The sequence below is a fragment of the Triturus cristatus genome, chromosome 4_1 (assembly GCF_964204655.1).
Source record: "Triturus cristatus chromosome 4_1, aTriCri1.1, whole genome shotgun sequence".
Lineage (NCBI taxonomy): Eukaryota > Metazoa > Chordata > Amphibia > Caudata > Salamandridae > Triturus > Triturus cristatus.
The window spans coordinates 42150903-42172474 of record NC_140585.1 but is presented as its reverse complement, the minus strand read 5'-3'; the positions used below and the strand labels follow the sequence as shown (position 1 = coordinate 42172474).

Below are 21572 nucleotides of genomic sequence, written 5' to 3'. Positions count from 1 at the left end.
GACACCTTCTGCCAGGCTCTGAGATACATCAGTTCAGAGAATTCCTGTAGAAAGGGCGACTTCTACAGACGCTGGGACTGATTGCGATTTTGGCGGATGGTATCCTCAGTCACAAATAAGACGGATATCCCGTCTGTCGTATTACAAGTTCCATAGGATATAATGGACTTGTCATTTGGCGGATGGGATATCCGTAACGTTTGGTACGGAGTAACCCTGTCCATCAAACTCGTTAGCAGGTTCTCTATGATGGTTTCACAGTAAGTGAGCACGGGGACCCCTAAGTATAGACAGCCTCGGCCACAGTTTTAAGCCGTCTACTGTCTTATGCAGTTTGACAGCCAGAGCAACACTCATTTACTACCTTAGTGCTAAATGGTTGCTGGTCATAGGAACTTTCAAGACATATGCTGTTTTTGGTTTTAAATGTAGCCGCCTTTGTTGATGTGTGTGTATATATATATATATATATATATATATATATATATATATATATATATATATATATATATATATATATATATATATATGTGTATAGATATATATATATATATATATATATATATATTCCATCAATCAATCAATCCTTTGCTCGAAAAAGATTGCGCCGAGTCCCAATTTAGTTGATAACAGCGTGCTTTATTCTATCAGGTTTGTGGCAAACAACACCCGACGCGTTTCGAAACCCTCCGGTTTCTTGGTCACGCTGTTATCAACTAAATTGGGGCTCGGCGCAATCTTTTTTGAGCAAAGGATTGATTGATGGAATAATAAGGGTCGCGTCCTTGCCGGCAGCCCGCCACCAATCTGAGGCAGAGGATATCGCGAAACAAGGTTTGAATTCATATATATATATATATATATATATACAACCCCTGCTTCTAAAGGAAAAGAGCACGCACACAAAGATTAATGCATATCTATAAACAAAACAACTGAATACAGCACAATAATATACACAAACAACACAGCAACATAAAGAAACAAGGCACATCACAACAAAGCAGTCAAAAGAGAATACAACACAACAACTGTAGAACAAACAACAAAATCACTTTTGCAATAATGCAACACAAAAACACAGCAGCACAAAAACACAACAGAACATATGTCCTTTACATCAAAATGTCACAATACAAATATGCAAACTGGTTCTTGTCCCACATCACCACAGCTAGCAAGCACTGCATCAACATACCACCAAGGATGTAGGAGAGCGCCAGGCAAACACGTTTTTTATCCTGTCGTATCTTAACTGGCAAATGAAAAGATAACCTTAAAACACATATATGCCCCTCCTGGGTACAGTGAGATGAGTGTGATGCAGGCCTGGCCAGGGGTTCAATCTGAACATCCCTAAGACTGAAGTTTGTAGAGCATCTTAAACCATGCCCAAGCAGTCTGGTTAAAGGGTCCACTCCAGAGTACCCGCTGGTGTCCATGTGTCGGGGGGGCTTTTGTGTCCTGCATATAGGACTCGCGCCCCCGAACACAACACTACCAAAGTGCAGGGTCATGTTATACCTTGACGAAAGGTTTTATCATATTATGCATGTAGAAACATCATCTCATTCAAATGTTATTTTTTCTTTATATCTATTTATAATTGACGTGTATTTTCTTTACTTTTTTTCTGTTTTGTATGATATACGCACTTTAAGTATGTAATGGTATCTCTATGCGGTTCATTGTTTGTTACTGTTTTTTTTCTTCTTCTTTGAACATGTAATAACGATTTGATATTTAAAAACAATTAAACGCTGGCCTCTATGTACACAGATGTTTTATGTTCTTGCTGTCATGGCCAGGATGCATTTATACGCCTGGAGTCTATAAGGGCCCAGTGTCCCCATGTTTCTCCATCTCATCCAATTTAATATCAGATATAATCTGGGAACATCTGATTTCTTTTCATGTTCTGCTTTTGTTGTTCTCTAACACCCTCCAAGAGTAATGCTTCCCCTTCTCCCCCTGCAGGCACCCCAGTGCTGGTGAATCACAGCCCGCAGGCGCCCACCCTGCCTCCCGCCCAGCCCAGCTCTGAGCCTAGGAGTGTGCACCCGGCCTCGCGCACCGCCCCACCCAAAGCCCAGGGTAACAGCGTCTGCCCTTCCTCGCGCCTGCGCCTGCGCTTCTATCCGCCTACTTTTAGTCCTGCTTTTGTTTTTTTTCATTCTTGGTATAGCGCATGGCTACCCTTAGGCATCCCAGCGCTGGTTTGCAGCCAATCACATTCCTATTTTACTGCAATTTCTGGAAAAGCCACGTCTTTAGTTGTTTCCTGAAAGAGAGGTGGTGAGCTGTGGATATAAGCTGTAGGGAAAGTGAGTTCCACAGGATGGAGGCGTTGCTTTGGTCACACCGGTTAGCTTTGAAAATAAACTGTGGATGCGGAAGAGCGCCTGTGGGGGAGTAGGGGCCTGTTGGTAAAAAAAACAAAGAAACAGGGATGATAACGGAATTAACAAAAGTAATAAACTGAGGTTTTTGGAGAAAAAGTAACAAAAATTAACATAATTAAATGAAGCATCTCAAAATCCATCAACAAAATTAATTTCAATTATTTAAGCAAGATGCGCACATGAAATCTTACACTGCACCCAAATTCTTTATTTCTGGCTCCCTGGTCCATTTCTCTATCCATCTCTTCCACATTCCATGTTTCTCCCTTGAAATTCTATGTTTCTTGTATTCTTCTCTTCATACCTCTCACATGTGCACTGTGTATTGTGTTAATCCATACACTCCTGTTCCCAGACCTCCTCTGTCTCATTCTTCACCCTCTTGGCAGAGCTTAATTTGAGCTGGTGGTTTCCCGTGCTCAGCACCGGAACTTGATTGTCATCACCGGCACTTATGTCAGCCGCCACATGGTGGCGCTGTAGGTGCACTTAAAAGATTAGCAGAACAACAGTTGTTTATTAATTCAATATACATTAAAGACAACTAATAGCTGCTGCCCAAGCCAACCTTATAGCTTTGGATGCCTTGAAGAGCCTGAAATGTTGCACTTGCAGCAGTGTGATGGTTGGTAGTTGTGTGTTGGTGCTGTCATTGGCAGCGCTGGCGGGGGCAATGGGTGGTGCAAGCAGTGGCTGCCCCCTTAGGAGGGCCCCGGCACTTATTTTTTTTCAAATCAAGCACTGCCTCTTGGGAGCTCCAACTGTCTGACATTGTAATTGTAATTGTATTGTAATTGTATTTATTTAGCGCTTACTACCCCTGACGAGGTGTTGAAGTGCGTTTTCGGCGAGTAGTACGCTACTCCAGAACCCAGAAAGGATTAGTGGTGAATTAGTAAAGTAAAATTTGAAAGTACCTTGAGTGGTGGATATGTTGATCAGTTTTTTGCACTGGGAAGGATAGTGGAGGGATTGAAGAGGGAAAAAGGTTTGCATTTATACCGTTTGCTACCCCTGATGGGGTGTTGAAGTGGGCGTTTCGGCAAGTAGCATGCTACTCCGCAACCCATAAAGGAATAGAGGTGAAAGTAATTTGAGTGGTGAATAGGGTAGTCTGCTATTTGGATTGAGAAGGATAGTGGAGGGACGGAAGAGGGGAAAAGGTTTGCATTGCATAATTATTTCTACCCCTGCATGCTCAGTCTCTGCTGTTTACACAGACGTCTCCACAGCTAAGGATCTACTCTCTCCTTCCAATGCTCATTGGCCATTTAGTGATTGCAAACTTTGCAGTTTGTGAAGATTGACAAGTTTGCAATACCAGGGGCCTCATTTATGGGATGTTGGCGTAAGCAGCGCAGCAAGGTACCTTACTGCGCTGCGCTGCCCTACGCCAAAGTGAAACGACACAAACTGTATTTACAGCACATTCCTGTCCTTTGTACCCGCGCTGGTGCCGTTTCAGCAGACTAACACCAACATAGGCATCCTTGCACCATGGTGCCAGGGTGCCTCCTTTGTATGCAGGATTGTTTTTGAGCAGGAAGGGACACCTTCCTGCACAGAAACAATCCTAAGAGGCGTTTCCCTCTTTCTGTGTGTCGCAGAGTGCAGCACCCATGGAAAGGGGAAAAAACGAGGAGAAATAGACATATTTCTCCTCGTTACACGTCACCTCAGGAGGGGTACAGATTTGGTGCTTCCAAGGTTGACATGACTTTGTAATTCTGGGGCAGCGCCAAATTTCATAGATGTTGCATGGAAAACCCACTGCAACGCCCATGGAATAGCTCCCGGGTGCAGAGTAAGACAACGCAGCGATGTGCACTGCGCCACCTTACTCATGATTTACAAGGCCACTCAAAGCCACGCAGGCTAGCTTTGCTTGGCTTCATAAATCAAATCGAGAGCCCTGCATCACGCATGTACCAATTTACGCTGCACAAAAGGGACGCAGGGCTCTTATAAATAAGCTCCCCGGTGCATATAAAAATGCATCAAACCTGTTGGAATTTAAAGTAAAAAAAATGCCCGGTATTTACGGGGGTATGCAAAATTTGGTGAGATAAAAGTAAAAATTCACATGTTATGCTTCATTTCATGTGCAAAACTCATAATAGGCAACAATTCTTGCATCTGATAAATTGGAACACCTCAGTGCTGATGCCACAAGTATTGCATCAAAAACCAGGCCACGCAGAAAGAGGGGCAAAGATGGACCTATCCAAGACTATCATATGAATGCACCGTACAAAGGATCTCAGCACACAAAGACCCAAACAAGCAGACAATACGGTGTCACTTCCTGACTCCAGTCCTGCAGCCGTCACTTCCTGACTCCACTCCAGCCCTGCAGCCGTCACTTCCTGACTCAAGTCCTGCCGTCGTCATTTCCTGACTCCAGTCCTGCAGCCGTCACTTCCTGACTCGAGTCCTGCAGCCGTCACTTCCTGACTCCAGTCCTGCCGTCGTCCCTTCCTGACTCCAGTCCTGCCGTCGTCACTTCCTGACTCCAGACCTGCAGCCGTCACTTCCTGACTCCAGTCCTGCAGCCGTCACTTCCTGACTCCAGTCCTGCACACAGCACTAGTCTTTACCCTCTAGGGCCGAGGAGATAATGGAGGGATGGGACATTTGCATATCTCTTACATGCATGCCCAGAGCTGAAGTAAAAAAACATAAGTGCCAGGGCTCTGGTTGGGAGGCCACCTCAGCTTGCAGCAAACATTGCCCCTGCCATGCTTCCAATGATGGTAACAACACAACTACTAACCTTCACACTCCCACAGTTGAGACAATTCTGGCTATTCCAGGCCCCCAAAGCTCTAAGAATAGCTTGGGCAACAGGCAATAGTCATTTTTAATGTATATTGAATTAATAATTGACTGCTGTTGTGGTCATCTCGAAATTAACCAGACAGCGTCACCTTGTGGCAGACTGTCGCAAGAGCCAGTTTTGAAAATTTAAGTGCTGGTGCCAAGCACTGGTAACCACTGGCTCAAATTAAGCACCGGCAGGCCCTCACCGGTGTCACCCTCTGGGACAAGACATGAATCGTGACAGAGTCTCCTAGTCAGATCCAGCCTGAAAACGCTCACGAGGAGTTCAGAACAAGCGATACACTTTATAGAAACATGAACCCGAGACATATTTTTCTGGTGCTCTTTTAATTTACCAATGAGTAGGCGGTCTACGTCCTGCTCAAGGCAAGCATTGCTCAACCACTGTCTTAAGAAAGATGAAATGCACGCATTGTGCTCTGGCATTCTTTCTAGCAAGGCTTTCATACCCCACATTAAACACGTCTGTCGTGTAATTTAGAAAACACACCCTGTCAGATTGTGTTGTTTGAATCATGAAAAGGTCACAGCCCCTGCAGAATTCGCAGCCAGGTGTGCATTCTTTAGGGAGGAATCAGGGTGAAGTTGCAGCTCTCTTGTAGGGCAAGTCAGACTTTGTTCTATAAAGTCAAGTTAAAAGCCACTGAACGTTATGGAAAAACAATTTGATAGCCACTTTTAGTTTGCTTTTGTTCCTGGCCAGCTTTTTCATAGAGATAGACGTGTTGCAGTAGATGTAAACTCAGGTAGGTGGTGATTGTCTTTGGTGTGGAGAGAGGAGCAGGATAAGGAGGAATCTAGCCTTCATTGACAGGTATATTGTATTTCACTCCTGCAGCTCAGTCACTGCCCTCCTCGACTCCATCTGTTGATGCATACATCTAAAATGCCACACATCTCCCTTGTTTATATAAAAATAATTCAACTAAAAACTAAATGCAAATTCACAATAAATAAAAAAAATGCCTAACAATAAACAACATTTCTAGATATCTTACAATTATAACAACAATCAATCAATCAATCATAGCATTTATAAAGCGCACTAAATACCCGTGAGGGTCCCAAGGCGCTAGGGGAGGGGGGGGGGACGCTGCTACTGTTCGAAGAGCCAGGTCTTGAGGAGTCTCCTGAAGGTAAGGAGGTCTTCGGTCTGCCGCAGGCGGATAGGGAGGGTGTTCCACGTCTTGGCGGCAAGGTGGGAGAATGATCTGCCGCTGGCAGTCACTCTTTGAATGTGGTGGACGGTGGGGAGGGCGCTCTCTGCGGAGCGGAGCTGGCGGGTGGGAGTGTAGAGGCTGAATCGGCTGTTGAGTTACGCTGGTCCGGTGTCGTGGAGTGCTTTGTGTGCGTGGGTGAGGAGCTTGAAGGTTATCCTCTTGTTAATGGGGAGCCAGTGCAGGTCTCTCAGGTGGGGTGTGATGTGGCTGCGGTGAGGGATGTCGAGGATCAGGCGTGCGGAGGTGTTCTGGATGCGTTGGAGCCATTTCAGGAGTTTGGCCGGGGCTCCTGCGTACAGTTGATTACCGTAGTCCAGTCTACTGCTGATGAAGGCCTGGGTGACCGCCCTTCTTGTTTCGGTGGGGATCCACTTGAAGATCCTCCAAAGCATGCGGAGGGTGTTGAAGCAGGAGGAGGAGACGTTGTTGACCTGCCTCGTCATGGAGAGGGTGGAGTCGAGGATGACCCCTAGGTTGCGTGCGTGGTTGGTGGGTGTGGGTGGTGCTACTAGTGCAGTCGGCCATCAGGAGTCGTCCCAGGCCGAGGGGGAGGATCCGAGGATGAGGACCTCCATCTTGTATGAGTGCAGCTTCAGTCGGCTGTTTCTCATCCAGTCGGCGATAGCCTTCATTCCTTCGTGGAGGTTAGTTTTGGCGGTGTGGTGGTCTGTGGTGAGGGAGAGGATCAGCTGGGTGTCGTCGGCGTAGGAGATGATGTTGAGGTCATGCCTTCGTGCGACATGGGTGAGTGGTGTCATGTAGACATTGAACAACGTAGGGCTGAGGGATGAGCCTTGGGGTACGCCGCAGATGTTCTCGGTGGCTTCGGAGCGGAAGGGGGTGAGGCAGACTCTCTGAGTTCTGCCGGAGAGAAAGGAGGTGGTCCAGTCCAGGGCCTTCTCTTGGATTCGGGCGTCATGGAGGCGTGTTCGTTGTGAGCGGTGGCAGACCATGTCGAAGGCAGCTGACAGATCCAGGAGGATGAGGGCCGCGGTTTCTCCATTGTCAAGCAGGGTCCTGATGTCGTCGGTGGCAGCCATGAGGGCAGTTTCGGTGCTGTGGTTGCTGCGAAACCCGGACTGGGACGGGTCCAGGATGCTGTTCTCCTCAAGGAAGCTGGTCAGTTGTTTGTTGACGGCCTTTTCGATGACCTTCGCCGGGAACGGGAGCAGGGAGATGGGTCGGAAGTTCTAGAGGTCCTTGGGGTCTGCCTTGGGTTTCTTGAGTAAAGCGGTGATCTCTGCGTGCTTCCAGCTCTCCGGGAAGGTCGCTGTCTTGAAGGAGATGTTGATGGTTTTCCGGAGATGGGGTGCGATGGTGCTGCTGGCTTTGTTGAAGATGTGGTGTGGGCAGGGGTCTTCCGGGGATCCGCAGTGGATGGTGTTCATGATCTTGATGGTGTCGTCGTCGTTGATGTTGGTCCAGGTGAGCAGGCGGTTGGTGCAGGGGGTGGTCGTGGGAGCGGGGGTCTCAGTGGTTGCCGGGGTGGTGACGGCATCGAAGCTGTCGTAGATGTCGGCGATCTTGCAGTGGAAGAAGGTGGCCAGCGAGTCGTACAGGTCTACAGGTGTGGTGACGCTGGGATGTAGTTGGTGTTGGAGCAAGGGTTGGAGAGTTCCTTCACGATGCTGAAGAGCTCTTTGCTGTTGTGTGCGTTGTTGTCTAGGCGGTCTTTAAAGGAGGTCCTTTTGGCGGATCTGATGAGGTGGTGGTGTCTGCGGGTGGCGTTCTTGTGGGCTGTGTAGCTTTCTGGTGTTCGTTCGCGGATCCAGTTTTTTTCAAGTTTTCGGCAGGTTCACTTGGAGGCCTGGAGGTCTTCGGTGAACCAGCTGGCTCTCTTGCTAGTGTGGGTGTTGGAGGGCTTCTTGAGCGGGGCGAGGGTGTTGGCGCAGTCATCGATCCATTGTCTGAGGCTGCGGGCTGCGGCGTCGGGGTCGGTTGGGTCTGCGGGTGGGCTCTGGGCAAGGGCAGTGGTTAGCTGGTCCTCGGTAACCTTGCTCCATTGGCGGCGAGGTATCTGCTGGGTGTGGTGGTGTGTGGTGGGTTTCCGGAAGGTGAAGTGGATGCAGTGGTGGTCGGTCCAGTGGAGTTCGGTGGTGTGGTTGAAGAAGACGTGGGAGCTTGCTGAGAAGATGGGGTCAAGCGTGTGGCCGGCAGAGTGGGTGGGTGCTGTGACGAATTGTCTGAGTCCGAGGTTGGCGAGGTTGTTGATCAGGGTGGAAGAGTTGGAGTCGTTGTTCCCGAGGTGGAAGTTCAGGTCCCCGAGGAGGATGTAGTCTATCGAGGCGAGGGCATGTGTGCTGATGAAGTCGGCGATTAAGTCGCTGATCTGCGGTCGGGATCCAGGGGGTCTGTAGACGAGGGTACCTCTGAGGGTGGTGTTGGGGTCGGTGTGGATCTGGAAGTGCAGGTGTTTGGCGGTGCTGAGAATGTCGTCAGTGTCTGTTGAGATTTTGAGATTGTTTCTGTGGACGATGGCGATTCCTCCTCCTGCTCCGTTGGTGCGGTCCTTGCGGGTGATCTTGTAGCCTTGCAGGATGGCTATGGCGATGTTGGGTGCCGAGGAGGGGTTCAGCCAGGTCTCCGTCAGGAAGACGACGTCTGGGGCATTGGTGTCGAGTAGGTCCCAGAGTTCGACGGTGTGTTTGCCGGCAGAGCGGATGTTGAGCAGTATGCATCTGAGGAAGGTGGGTTCTTCGGTTGGTGGGTTGGAGGGCCGGATGCTGGTGAAGCTGCAGTTCCGGCAGGAGAAGGGTCCTTGGGTGTGCTTCGGGGTGGCCAGGCAGCAGGTGCGTGATCGTCCGGTGTTGAGTGCATGGAGGGTGCTGGAGTCGTAGCGGAGGCAGGTGTCATGGTGCTTGCGGGGGCCAAGGGTCCTGGCGCTGGGCGCGGTCCAGGCACGGACGGGCGCAGACGGGCTTGCCTTAGGCGCACCTTTGGCTCGCCCGCTGCGCGGCCTCCATATGAGGAGCTGTGGGAGGAAGGAGCAGTTAGGAGTCGGGAGCGGGGAGGCGAATGGGAGTGCATGTAGGCGGGGCCGCAGGGACGCAGCGGCAGGAAAACGGGCGGGGAGCGGCAAGAGGCACAAAAATCAACAGTATGGGCACAGAGGAAGAAAACAAGAACAACAAGAAAACAAGTTATCCACAGAAGCAATGGGGCACAGAGGGGAAGCAAAAAACAGAAAAAGAAGATGGTACAGAGTCAGAGGCAATTAAGGCACAGAGAGCAATAATAGCACAGGAGTACCCGTGGCACGGACCAATACGGGTCCAGGCGGCGAGACCGGCAAGGCAGACAGAGCCATGCCGCAGCGTGGGGAGCGACCTGCCTGCGAGCAGGGTCAGAGGTCGCTCTTTCACCGCTGCGTGGCCTCCATATGAGGAGCTGTGGGAGGGAGGAGCAGCTGGGAGGCGGGGCGGCGAATGGGAGTGCGGGGGGTGGGGCAGCAGGAACGCAGCGGCGGGAAAACGGGCAGGGAGTGGCAAGAGGCACAAAAATCAACAGTATGAGCACAGAGGAAGAAAACAAGAACAAGAAAACAGGTTATGCACAGAAGCAATGGGGCACAGAGGGGAAGCAAAAAACAGAACAACAAGATGGTACAGAGTCAGAGGCAGTTAAGGCACAGAGAGCAATAATAGCACAGGAGTACCAGTGTCACTGACCAATGCGGGTCCAGGCGGCGAGACCGGCAAGGCAGACAGAGCCGTGCAGCAGCGTGGGGAGCGACCTGCCTGTGAGCAATACATGCATCAACCGCCCCGTAGTACAAATCCATCCAATTTCTAACAAAGATATTTTTCCCTCATGGTACGTCTCACAACACCACATCCATCTAAAGTGCAGTTGCACCAGACTCAGCCAGATAACTAGAAGCATTTAAAGTTATCGGATCAGACAATGTTTTGGGCACTCCTACATCATGGAACACATAGCCACCGTGCCCATCACTCCCAGCTTTTTTGCTCAGCAATTTCAGAATCCCTTCACACTGAAGTTCTGTGCATAGTCCACACTTTCCCACCTTCCACTCTCACAGTTGTTTTAAAATACCTGAATAACCTTCTAGGAAGAAGACCATTGTGAACGCCCCCTGCCTTCTCTCTTAGGTTTCTTAATTCTAACCAATTTCCTCACACAAATTCCAGTCTCGATAGCCATCCCTTATTGCAATCCATCTTCCTTCTCATCTCCTCCTTCATCCTTTCCATGTGATCTAAACTACTGCCATGGTTTGGAATGATTCCCTTCCCTCTGTGTTTCCTTAACCACGAGGGGCACAATTGTAACCCTGGGATTCTTCCACATAGGACTTGGAAAGGTGTACAGTCAGTGGCAGGATGCACCGTGGTGCGATAAGCCAATAACAGACTGCAAACACTTCCTCCAATTAATACCAGAATTACAAGACAATTAGAAAGATTCCTTAACTATTCTAGTGAACCTCTCGCCTTGGCTTTTAGCTTTGGGATGAAATACTAAAATTCATTTATATACAACACCCAATTCCGTCAAAAAGTCCTCAAAGCACTCATTAGAAAATTGTGGACCGTTATACGACACCAAAGTTTCAGGAAACCTTAATGAGAAAACAAAATCATGTAAAAATCAATAATATTGTTGGTTTCAACCTTTTCTACCGTTCTAACCTCTTGCCGTCTAGAAAAACAGCCAACTAAAACTATTCCAGAAGCAGCCTTCCGTGGCAGAATATTAAAAGGACCAATAATGTCAATTCCAGCTTATCTCCAAGGTCCCTCTGGGAAAGCCACTGGACAAGACTCAACCTTAACAGCCTTATCATTTTGTCACTATTCGCACAGCACTACACAGCCTGACCCTATCGTCAACAACAGCATCTATAGATGGCCACCAGTATATTTCCCTTACATGTCTTTTAGTAGAGAACATTTCAAGATGACCCTCATGGCACAACTCAATGATTCCTCCTCTTAAACCATGAGGTGGGACAATGTTGTTGCCTCTTGAAACAGTTCCATTAGAAACACTTTACTCATCCTTAATTCTAACTCACCACTCAAATTCTTTTCCTCAGGCCAACTAGTAGAACAATATTCAGTTATTTTGTTCAATTCAACATCTTTCCTCATTTCTTCCTCCAATTTTTCTACTGAAATAGATTTGAAGATAGCACTGACTTCCTCAAAAATGAATGCAACCTCAACTTCACTCTCAGCAAAATTGTGCAAATGATCATCAAGTATTCCCCTAGGCATCCTTGACATGCAATCTGCATGTGCATTCCTGTGACCAGGAACATACTCCACATTGTAACAAAAAGCTTGTAATGTGCTTGCTACTCTACTCAACATTGCAGTTACATTTTTCCCCCCCACCAGTCGACAGAATATTCCCAAGTGGTTTATTTATGACAGGCTTGCGCAACCGGAGCGTTACTTTTTTCTGGCGCTCTGGAGGCGCAAACCTCTCAACCATATCTATGAGGCCATGTAAAGCCAATTTGTGTGGCTTCGCATGGCCTCATTGATTTGGATTAAGACAAAGTCGCTGCGTTGCCTTGCTCTGCGCAAGGGAGGTGTTCCATGGGTGTTGTGGTGGGTTCTCCCACGCAACACCTGTGGATTTTGATGCTGCCCCAGATTTACTTAATCACGTGAACGTGGAGCAGCACCTAAACCTTATACCTTCCCAGAGCAGCATTCTGCAGCACACACGGAAAGAGGAAAATGCCTCTTGGAGCTGTTTTTGTGCGCGAAGGTTCTACTTCCTGCACAAAAACAATCCTGCATGCAGCACAGACAACATTGCGCCATGGTGCAAGGGGGCCTGCGTTGGTATTAGGCCGCAAATTGTGCACCAGCGCAGGGGGAAAGGCAAAGAATGCGGGGCCCGATTCACAGAACTAACTTAAGACAAAATCCTAAACTTACTACCATTTTCATATTCACAGAAGGCACTTACTCATTTTGGTATTCACAGAAGACACTTACTCACTTCGGTATTCACAGAAGTTAGGAGTCCTAACTTTAGGACTCCTAACTTTACTACTACTAAACTCAGAAAAATCATAATTTTAAGGCTTTCGGTATTCACAGAAGGCATTTAGGAGTCCTAAAGTTAGGAGTCCTAAGTTTACTACTACTAAATTGAGAAAAATCCTAATTTTAAGACTTTCAGTATTCAGAGAAGGCATTTAGGAGTCCTAAAGTTAGGAGTCCTAACTATACTACTACTAAAATGAGAAAAATCCTAATTTTAAGGCTTTCGGTATTCACAGAAGGCCTTTAGGAGTCCTAAACTTAGGACTCCTAACTTCTGTGAATACCGAAAGGAGTAAGTGCCTTCTGTGAATACCAAAATGAGTAAGTGCCTTCTGTGAATACCAAAATGGTAGTAAGTTTAGGATTTTGTCTTAAGTTAGTTCTGTGAATCGGGCCCACAGTGTATTTAATAAATACAGTGCATTCTTGCCCTTTTACATTGGCATAGGGCAGCACAGCAAGACTCGCGGCTCTGCCCTACACCATTTCCCCATAAATGAGGCCCTAAGGGTTAGTTGTCTGTCCTTATGAAAAGAATTGTGCCCCAAACATAAGTACTAAAATGTTCAGAAGGCCATGTGCATGCGAACAATTCCTTTTCAATAACATAATAATTCAGCTCAGCTTCCCTCAATGTCCTAGAAGCATTTACAACATAATATTCTTTTCCAACCCCCTGCAACAAAACTTCTCTCACTTCTACAGAAATTACACACTCTTTCAATGAAACAAAGGATTTTAATCAATTCAGCTGAAATGAAATGTCTTAAATACTCTGCTTTGTTGCTAGCCAATTTGCATTTATCCATGCACAAAGTTAGTCCCTTGCTTTGTAAAGTTTTCAAAACTTCATGTAAGTTATTGGCATGCTCCAGTTTGTCTTCTCAGTAAACTAACATGTAATCTTGGAATGCAACTGCACCACTTACCCATCCAGGGTTTCCTTCATGAACGTTTGAAAAACAGCAGCTGCACTGGCCAACCCGAAAGGCATGTGTTTATACTGTAAAAGACCACCCTGTGTAATAAAAGCAGTAAGGAACGTAGTGTCTTCATGTTACACCACCCGGTGATACACACCAGTTACGTCTAAAGTCGTGACAATAGTAGCTCCTATTAACATTGATACCGACTCATGGATATTTGGCAAGGGATACTGATCACTCCATCTACACACAACCTCAACTCTCCTGAGGATTTTATGGAAATCACAATTGGGGAAACCCATGGTGAAGATTCAGTAGGTTCAATAATGTTGTTAGCAAACAAGTCCTTGAGTCAGCTCTTCAATTTGTCTCTATATTTAATTGGAACATTCCTCACCATTCCTTTATGTCTTACTGGAATGGCATTTTCTTTAAGGATAATCCTATGCTTAGATTCTTTATACTCCCCAAGTTGTTTTGTGAAAACTTCAGGAAAGTTCTTGGCCTTAGACTCTAACATAGCACTTTTTTTGTCATCTCCATTGGTGGAATAGTTTGTGGATTAAGTCTAATCCCAAAATCCTTCTGATGAGGCCACCCCAAAAGGGATTCCTGTTTGCCAGAAACAAAAGTTTCCCCTTAGATGACCTTCAGACCATATTGACTCGATGACCAGTATATCCACCGGGACTCACCTCTGTGGGTAAGAACTCTCTTTCTGGCCATAAAGATTGGAACAAATCATGTGCGTGCTGCTCAAGAATCCTCCATCGTGCTGATACCAAAACCATTAAATTTAATGTAAATAAATGGCAGCTCCTTTAGGATTCTACAATCATTCACACACGTTGTTTTGGATTAAGCCCATCACCAGAAGTATCCGAATCATCAACCACCAAACTAATAAATTAATCGTTTCTGGGAAGAAGATTTACGCCCACATACAAAATGTCCTTTCTTTTTACACTTTGCACATGCCTTCTCAATAGCAGGACACCCTTTGAAATTTCAAAAACGATTATAACTCCCACAAAGATGTCACTGAAGCCCCTTCTTGTCAAACTTCTTGCTGGCTTCTGCCTTTCTCTCCTTATCTTCTATGCTTTTGCAATTCCCAGGAGATGTATAACTAGCAGCACTGGCTTCAGTGTTCTGCTTCTGGTCTCCTGCACACATATTCCGAATTGTCAATACCCTTGGACATATTCACAGTTTCCTTCCATGCGAGATCAGAACAAATCCAAAGACATTCCTGCCCCTTCTTATTTTTGCACTTCATTAGAATCTGATCCCTCAAAACTTGTTCATAAATTACATATGTTCAAAATCACACTGTGAGGCCAAAGACCTCAAATTTGCTAAATACTCTTCAGTTGTCTCTTTCTCACTTTGTGCTCATAAATAAAATGTATAGCGTTCAATTAGTAATTTCACACTTTTGCCAAACCTCCTACTAAGCTGTGTGACAGCACAATCAAATGAATTCAACCCAACTGAGATATTGGATTCTCGTTTAGGAAGATTTTGCGATTTTTGAATTCCTTAAGACCCTGCACCCCCAACACTGTTTTTATACAAAGGCGAATCCCGAGTTGACTCAAACTCATCCTCTTCATGAACTTCCACATAAACTAGGAATATGTCAAACCAATCGTCCCATGATATTGCAAATTCACCAGAACATTGACAGAACGCTTGTAGTGGAGCAATAGAAGAGATTATAGTGGAATACAATTCATATATCAATATTAAAAATGTCAGACATGCAATAAACTAGAACTGACACCTCAATGAAAAAGGAGAATTCTACTGTACAAACTAAATAGGGTGTGAATCTTATCTACTCCTGTTGGTGAGTTTGTCAACATAAGCAGGCAAAATATCTCAATTGTTGACAATTAGACACCGTTGGTGTGCTTGTCACTGTAAACAGGCAGTAGTAGTAAGTTTATTATCCATGATTAATTAAAACCTTTGCATATACATAACATTATATGCATTCATTTACATAACTTAGGCATGATTTTAAAAAGAATCAAAACCATAATATGGAACAGGCCGCTAAAGATAAAACGTTGAGCTTTCAAGCTATGAGTGAAAATCAACTGTAAGCAGGCAGTCTCCTCATAAATCTCAATTGAAGATAATCATACATATGTGGATTAACTTGAAAAAAACTTCCAAAATGGCTGCCACATACACAATGTACAGGTAATTTATGGCAAATTGCTCATGTTTTCCTCCTCCTGTCCAACCTTCCAAAATGGCCACCACATACATAGAATTGTGTGCTTTTTAAAGGAAGTTGCACTTGTTTTCTTCATTCTGCCAAACCATCCGAAATGGCCACTGGGTTCTCTCAGTTTTCTCCAAGAAATAAAAGTAATACTTTCTATAATAGTGTCATAAACAGTGGCAGTGTCTGGGACAATTTCAAATGACTCACAGCAGTTTAGGAACACAGACAAAGTTCCCAGAAGGATATCCACCGGTCCTCACGCCACCAAAAGAGCATGAAGAGCAGCCTGGTGGTTATCAACACACAATGTATCATCCAGGAGTGTGAGGATCCTTTCCCTCAGCTCGTCACCAGTATGACAAGGAAGGTCTGAGCCTTCATTGACAGGAATCTTCTTTACTTCACAAGTCACTCATAACAATTAAGTGGTATCAAAGAGACACTACTGAAGCTCAGCTACTGATCTGCATATGCCTTCCTCCGGAATCTCTCTACCCCTGCATTCTAGCGTGACATCCCAAGAGTCACACTCAAAACCCAACCAGAACATGTTGATGCTTACATCTAAAAGGGGCCATAGATGACCGCGACATATATACATGAGCTGCGCACGTCGGCTGGCGAGCTACTCCATGATAAGGGGGACATTGCGGGAGCATTCTCCGAGTTTTACTCCCGCTTATATACAAACACCCAGGATGTGTGTCCGGAGGGGCTTACATCCTTCCTGGACTCCATCGCGTTGGTGTGGTTCAACAACAGACACAGAGAATATATGGACCTCCCAATAGACGCCAGTGACGTGGCACAGGTTATAAAGAGCTTGCCACCTGACAAGGCGCCGGGACCGGACGGCCTGACGACAGCTTTCTACAAGGCGTACGCTGAAGAGTTGTCGCCCCGGTTACTAGCGGTGTATGAGGAGGCCTTAGAAAAGGGGGTGTTGCCTGCTACCATGCGTGAAGCGCTGATCATCACACTGCTGAAGCCGGATAAACCGGCTGACGATCTCAACTCCTACAGGCCCTTGTCTCTAATTAACGTCGACATGAAAATCTTGGCCAAGCTGCTAGCGAACAGGGTGCAGCCACTGCTGCTTCGCCGCGCTGCACTACCTGCACCCCGAGGTCAAGGCCGCGGTGGTGTTTTTAGATGCCACCAAGGCCTTTGACACTCTCGAATGGCCCTATTTATTCCGCATTCTGGAGCGGATGGGTTTCAGCGCGCTGCTGCTTCAGAAAATCCGCTTGCTCTACACTCTGCCACGAGCCAGGGTGCGGGTCAATGGACTGGTGTCGGCACTGTTTCCTATCCTGCGCGGTACTAGGCAGGGTTGCCCTCTCTCCCCGCTGCTGTTTGCCATAGCTATGGAGCCGCTGGCAGCCAGGCTTCGACAACATCACACAGCGAGAGGTATAGGCTTTAGTTCTAGAAATCTTCTAATATCACTCTACGCGGACGACGTGACCCTATACCTTATCAACCCTGCGGATAACCTGGATCCCGTCTTACGGGAATTTGTCCGCTTTGAGGGCCTAGCGGGTATATCCATTAATTGGTCTAAATCGGTAATCTTTCCCCTCACGGACGGCACTGCGGAGGTGTCCTCCGAATACCCCCTTCGCTGGGAGGCGGAGGAGGTTAAATATTTGGGGATCTGGATCAGCCGGAACCTTCAGGAACTCTGGAACCTCAATTTTGGCAGGGCAATGATGTGGCTGAGCGAGAAAGTAAAACTATGGGCTTCCCTGCCACTGTCACTAACTGGGCGGATTGCATTGGCAAAAATGGTAGTACTACCAAAATTCCTTTATTTATTTGTTAATGTACCTATTCCGCTTACGGCGCACTTTTTTGCCGCTCTGCGGTCACAGTTGGTGGCACTGGTATGGGCAGGTGGACAGGCCAGAATAGCGTGGGACACACTAGTTCTGCCACTGCGACAGGGAGGCCTGGGTGCCCCGGACATGAAATTGTATGCCCTCTGTGCGCAGGCACAGTTCCTGCACTTCTGGACCCACCCTACCCCCTATCAGCCCCATGTGGCGGTGGAGTGAGATGTGGTGGCGCCCCTCCCGTTGGGTGTAGCGATCTGTGCCAAGGCACGGCGTCCTAAGGCAGATGTAGATACAGCTGGGATGCTGCAATGGGTGTGGGAGGAATTGCGTAAGAAGGCGAAAGTTCCATTGTTGTATGCTCCATCGCTCCCTCTGATGCATAACCCGATGCTGCCCTGTGTCGCTGACGGAATAGCCAGCCACCTCGCTGACAAGATGCACCTTCGCACTTTTGCGGACCTTTTCCCCGATGGCAAGTTTATGCCTGCTCCGGTGCCGGAGGAGGGAGGCGTGGTGCCATTTTCCGAATTATTCCTGTATCACAAACTGCGCGCGGCATGCCGGACGCTCTCTGAAGAGTTCCCGGAAGCGCCACCGGTCTTTAAGGCCTTGGAAGCTGTGGTGGGGTCCCCGTCTCCCCGGAAGTTGATAACTCGTATTTACAGCCAGATGCAAAACAAGGAACTGGCGGAGGTGCCCAAGTCTATGTTGTCTTGGAATGAGGAGCTCCAGCCTGGGCTGACTGAGGAACAGTGGGAGTTTTGCTGTGGGCAGCTCACTGCGCTCTCGCCAAACTACAGGTTGCGTCTCATACATTTTAAATATCTGCACCGTTTCTACAGAATCCCCGTCAGCCTCAAGAGGATGGGGCTGCGTGAGACGGATGACTGCTGGCGTTGTGGGTTTGCCTCGGCCTCCTTTTTGCACGTAGCATGGTCATGCCCGAGGCTGGAGGAATATTGGGCTCGGGTATTCTTATTCATCAACCAGATTGTAGGCCGCCTGGACGACCCCTCCCCCCTGCTAGGACTACTAGGCTATGTCAAAGACACTTCACCACAGCTACGCAAGTTGCATGCACTGCTCCTGCTGTTCGCTAAGAGGCGGGTGGCGATCCATTGGGGTAGGAGAAAGAGACCCACGGTGACGGACTGGCTAGCAGACGTAACGTATGGGCATACGCAGTTGACCACGTTTGGGGAGTTGCTACCGACTGCGTCGCGACCCCGCGACATCTGGGATCCATTTGTGAGCTGGGCTCGGGAACATCAGGCTGGGGAGGCGGAGGGGGATATGGTATGTGCATGAGCCCGGAGTGGTGGGAGGCGGGAGAGCCACGCGAAAGTCCTGTCCTTTCCAAACGCGATGGCTGAACCTGTTGGGCTGGAGTGTCCTTTTTTTGCCACACATGTTCTTCTCCATGGTTAGTTCACCCTGTGCACCAAGGTAGAATGTTGCGACCCCTCGAGCGCCTGTATCCAGTTTAATGGCTTGTACTCCCTATTGCTACGGACATGTTGACTATTGCACGACGTATTATTTCATATGGCACCAAGCAACAAATTATTTTGTAACACCATGATGATGCTGAATGGCAGGTTTGTTGGTTGTATTAGAAATGTTGAAAATGCTCAATAAAAAAAAAAAAAAAAAAAAAAAAAGGGGCCATAGATCCAATTTGAGAAGTGAATGGATGCATATATAAGCACGGTCCAAACACATAAATGGATGCTCCATTATGTTAGATGTTTCTGAATTCTGTACGAACATTTGGTAAAGCTTTGGCCACCATATTTGTAGCCTACGGTCTGTCTGTTTTCAAGGAAGTCCACAGCTTGTTTTATTTGAGTCTGTTCACCTGCAGGATGAAATTGCCTATCATCAGAATTATCTTGGGCTACCGGTGGTTGGTGAGCTTGAGAACTTTGTGTAGGAACATTGGGTTGCATCCTCTTTGAGGTTATCCACTGAAGCAATACATGAGCAAGAAGGATAGATTGAACAGCAGGTTCATAGGTGTCATATGATGTTTGTGGACTGGTGGGTAACTTCATTCAAGGTCACCCTGCAGTGTGTGCTTCAGCAAACCCTCCACCTCCTGTCAACTCTCTCTTGAAGACCTTGCGTCCGGGGGGTAGGACGGTCTTTGAGATTGGTGACCGAACTGTCAAGAGAAAACTGTGCCTTATAGAGAAGTGCTCGCCTGAGCCTCGAAATGAAACCACTTCAATAAGATTGAAATTGTGTTATTACGAGGCAACAGAATTTGAAATTGGGATTTTGATGAAGAAAAAAAAGGAGTGGAGGTTGTGGTGATGGTGGCGAAGGGTTGAAGAGTTCTTGTATTAAAGACACAGAAGTTGAGAGTAGGTCATTGGAACGCTTGTGGTACACACTAGCCCTGTGATGCTCTTAAACACAGGCATCGCAAGCATGTCTAGAGATGGAGGCAGGGGTGATAGCTCCAGAAATGAGGAACTGTGAGAAATAGCACAGGAGACAAGGGCAGCTGAGAAACAATAATATGAGGAGTGGTATTACCACCAACTCATCCAATAATTATGAATATTCATGTGATAATATTGAGTTTTAATATGTTAGCCTCACTTAAGCATCTCCCTGCAAAGTTATTGCAACTGGTATTACTCATTTGCCACATACTTTAGGTCTTAGTTCATTTGCTATTCTAACTCCAGCACGCTAAGGGGGAGCTCAGTAGTGTGATTAGGTGGAGGTTACCCCTTCTGCAGGGAGGAATGTATGCAAGGTATTCCTTGGTAATATATGATTTTTGGTCTGTCTTTGTTAAAGATGTTTCTGGTGCACCCCATGTTTTTCCTGTATACCTTTGCATCAATGTATTTCCAACAGATGCCTCTTTATTTTCTATATTTAAGTTCCTTTCTCTTTGGCATACTCACTCCTTAGCTGCCTTCCTTCTCTGTGCCAGCCTTTCCTCTTCTTTGCTTACTCTCAGTGTGGACCTTTCATGGAGGTTGGACCTGTGGACCTGAAACTGAACCCCACCCTGTTTCCTTGCAGCGCCCGCTCATGGGACGGACTCTGACTCAGATTACGAAGATTACGATTTCAGCACCAAACCTCCGATGGCAGTCTCCTCCTTCTACAGTGAGAACCCCTCTCCCAGCTACACCAGGGGAGTCCCAAGCTTTCTAGGACTCACCTCTCTGTCCGCATCTCTATCCTTACTCACTGCTAGTCTGGAGCTATGCACACATATGCTCGTATACATTGACTTCTACAACTCACCCATGTGCCAACACACACGCCCCGGCTTCCCAGGTCAGAGAAGAATAAACACAGCTCTGCTAGTGCATGTGTGTCCCTGCAGCTTCTAGCTATCTGCGTCCTAGAATGGTGCATGAAGCTACCAGTGCACCCCACATTTGGTTTCAGCCGCCCCGCTATTCCAAGTCCTAGCTGGCACTGTTCCACGAAGGCCTGCAAGTCCCTCAGCTCCTCTAGGATTTGGAGGGTTTCGGGTCATGGCTTGCATTTGTCTAGGGATATTTTAGGGGTACGGTGACAGGCATGGTCTTACAATACAGCCCAGCTCTGTAACATCTACTGTGCTTCCAGCTTTGGGGCCCCCACTGCTATGAAAGCCTTGGGACTCACACAGGGTTGCCATTCTACCCTCAACATAGGCTCTCTATGTGTGTGCTATAAAGACTGTGCAACTTTCAGGCTAAGAAGGCAACTTACTCTACAACCCTCTCTTCATTTTAGATTCACTTCGCTACAGACCAATAGAGGAGACACCTCAGCAGATCAAGGTCCAGATGGCAACACTTGAAGAAGGTACGCGCAGACGGTCACATCGATACAGATGGAATGATGTAGACAACACAGGAGAAGATGGGAGATTGGGTGTAATGAGGCACATGGAATTACAGAGAAGATACATTGGAGTCTGGTTGTAGAGATACAAATAAATATAGATAGATTAGACAGGAGAAGATGGGAGACTGATTTTAATGATGCAGATTGAGTGACAGAAATAATAGAGGAGCAGTTGGGAGTTTGGTTGTAGATATACAAACAATGTAGGAAAGATTA

At 47.1% G+C, this 21572-nt stretch overlaps 1 protein-coding gene across 2 annotated transcripts in view; it reads left to right on the top strand.

Moving 5' to 3' along the window:
* The window catches only part of CD6 (CD6 molecule), a 245136-nt gene that overhangs the window by 166747 nt on the left and 56817 nt on the right, over positions 1-21572 (top strand). The window contains exons 7-9 of one of the 2 annotated variants that reach the window (XM_085651460.1): positions 1978-2094; positions 20535-20621; positions 21243-21314. In XM_085651460.1, coding sequence (XP_085507586.1) covers positions 1978-2094; positions 20535-20621; positions 21243-21314 — 276 coding nt within the window. The remainder of the gene's footprint in view (positions 1-1977; positions 2095-20534; positions 20622-21242; positions 21315-21572) is intronic. The other variant, XM_085651461.1, reaches the window with a different exon arrangement.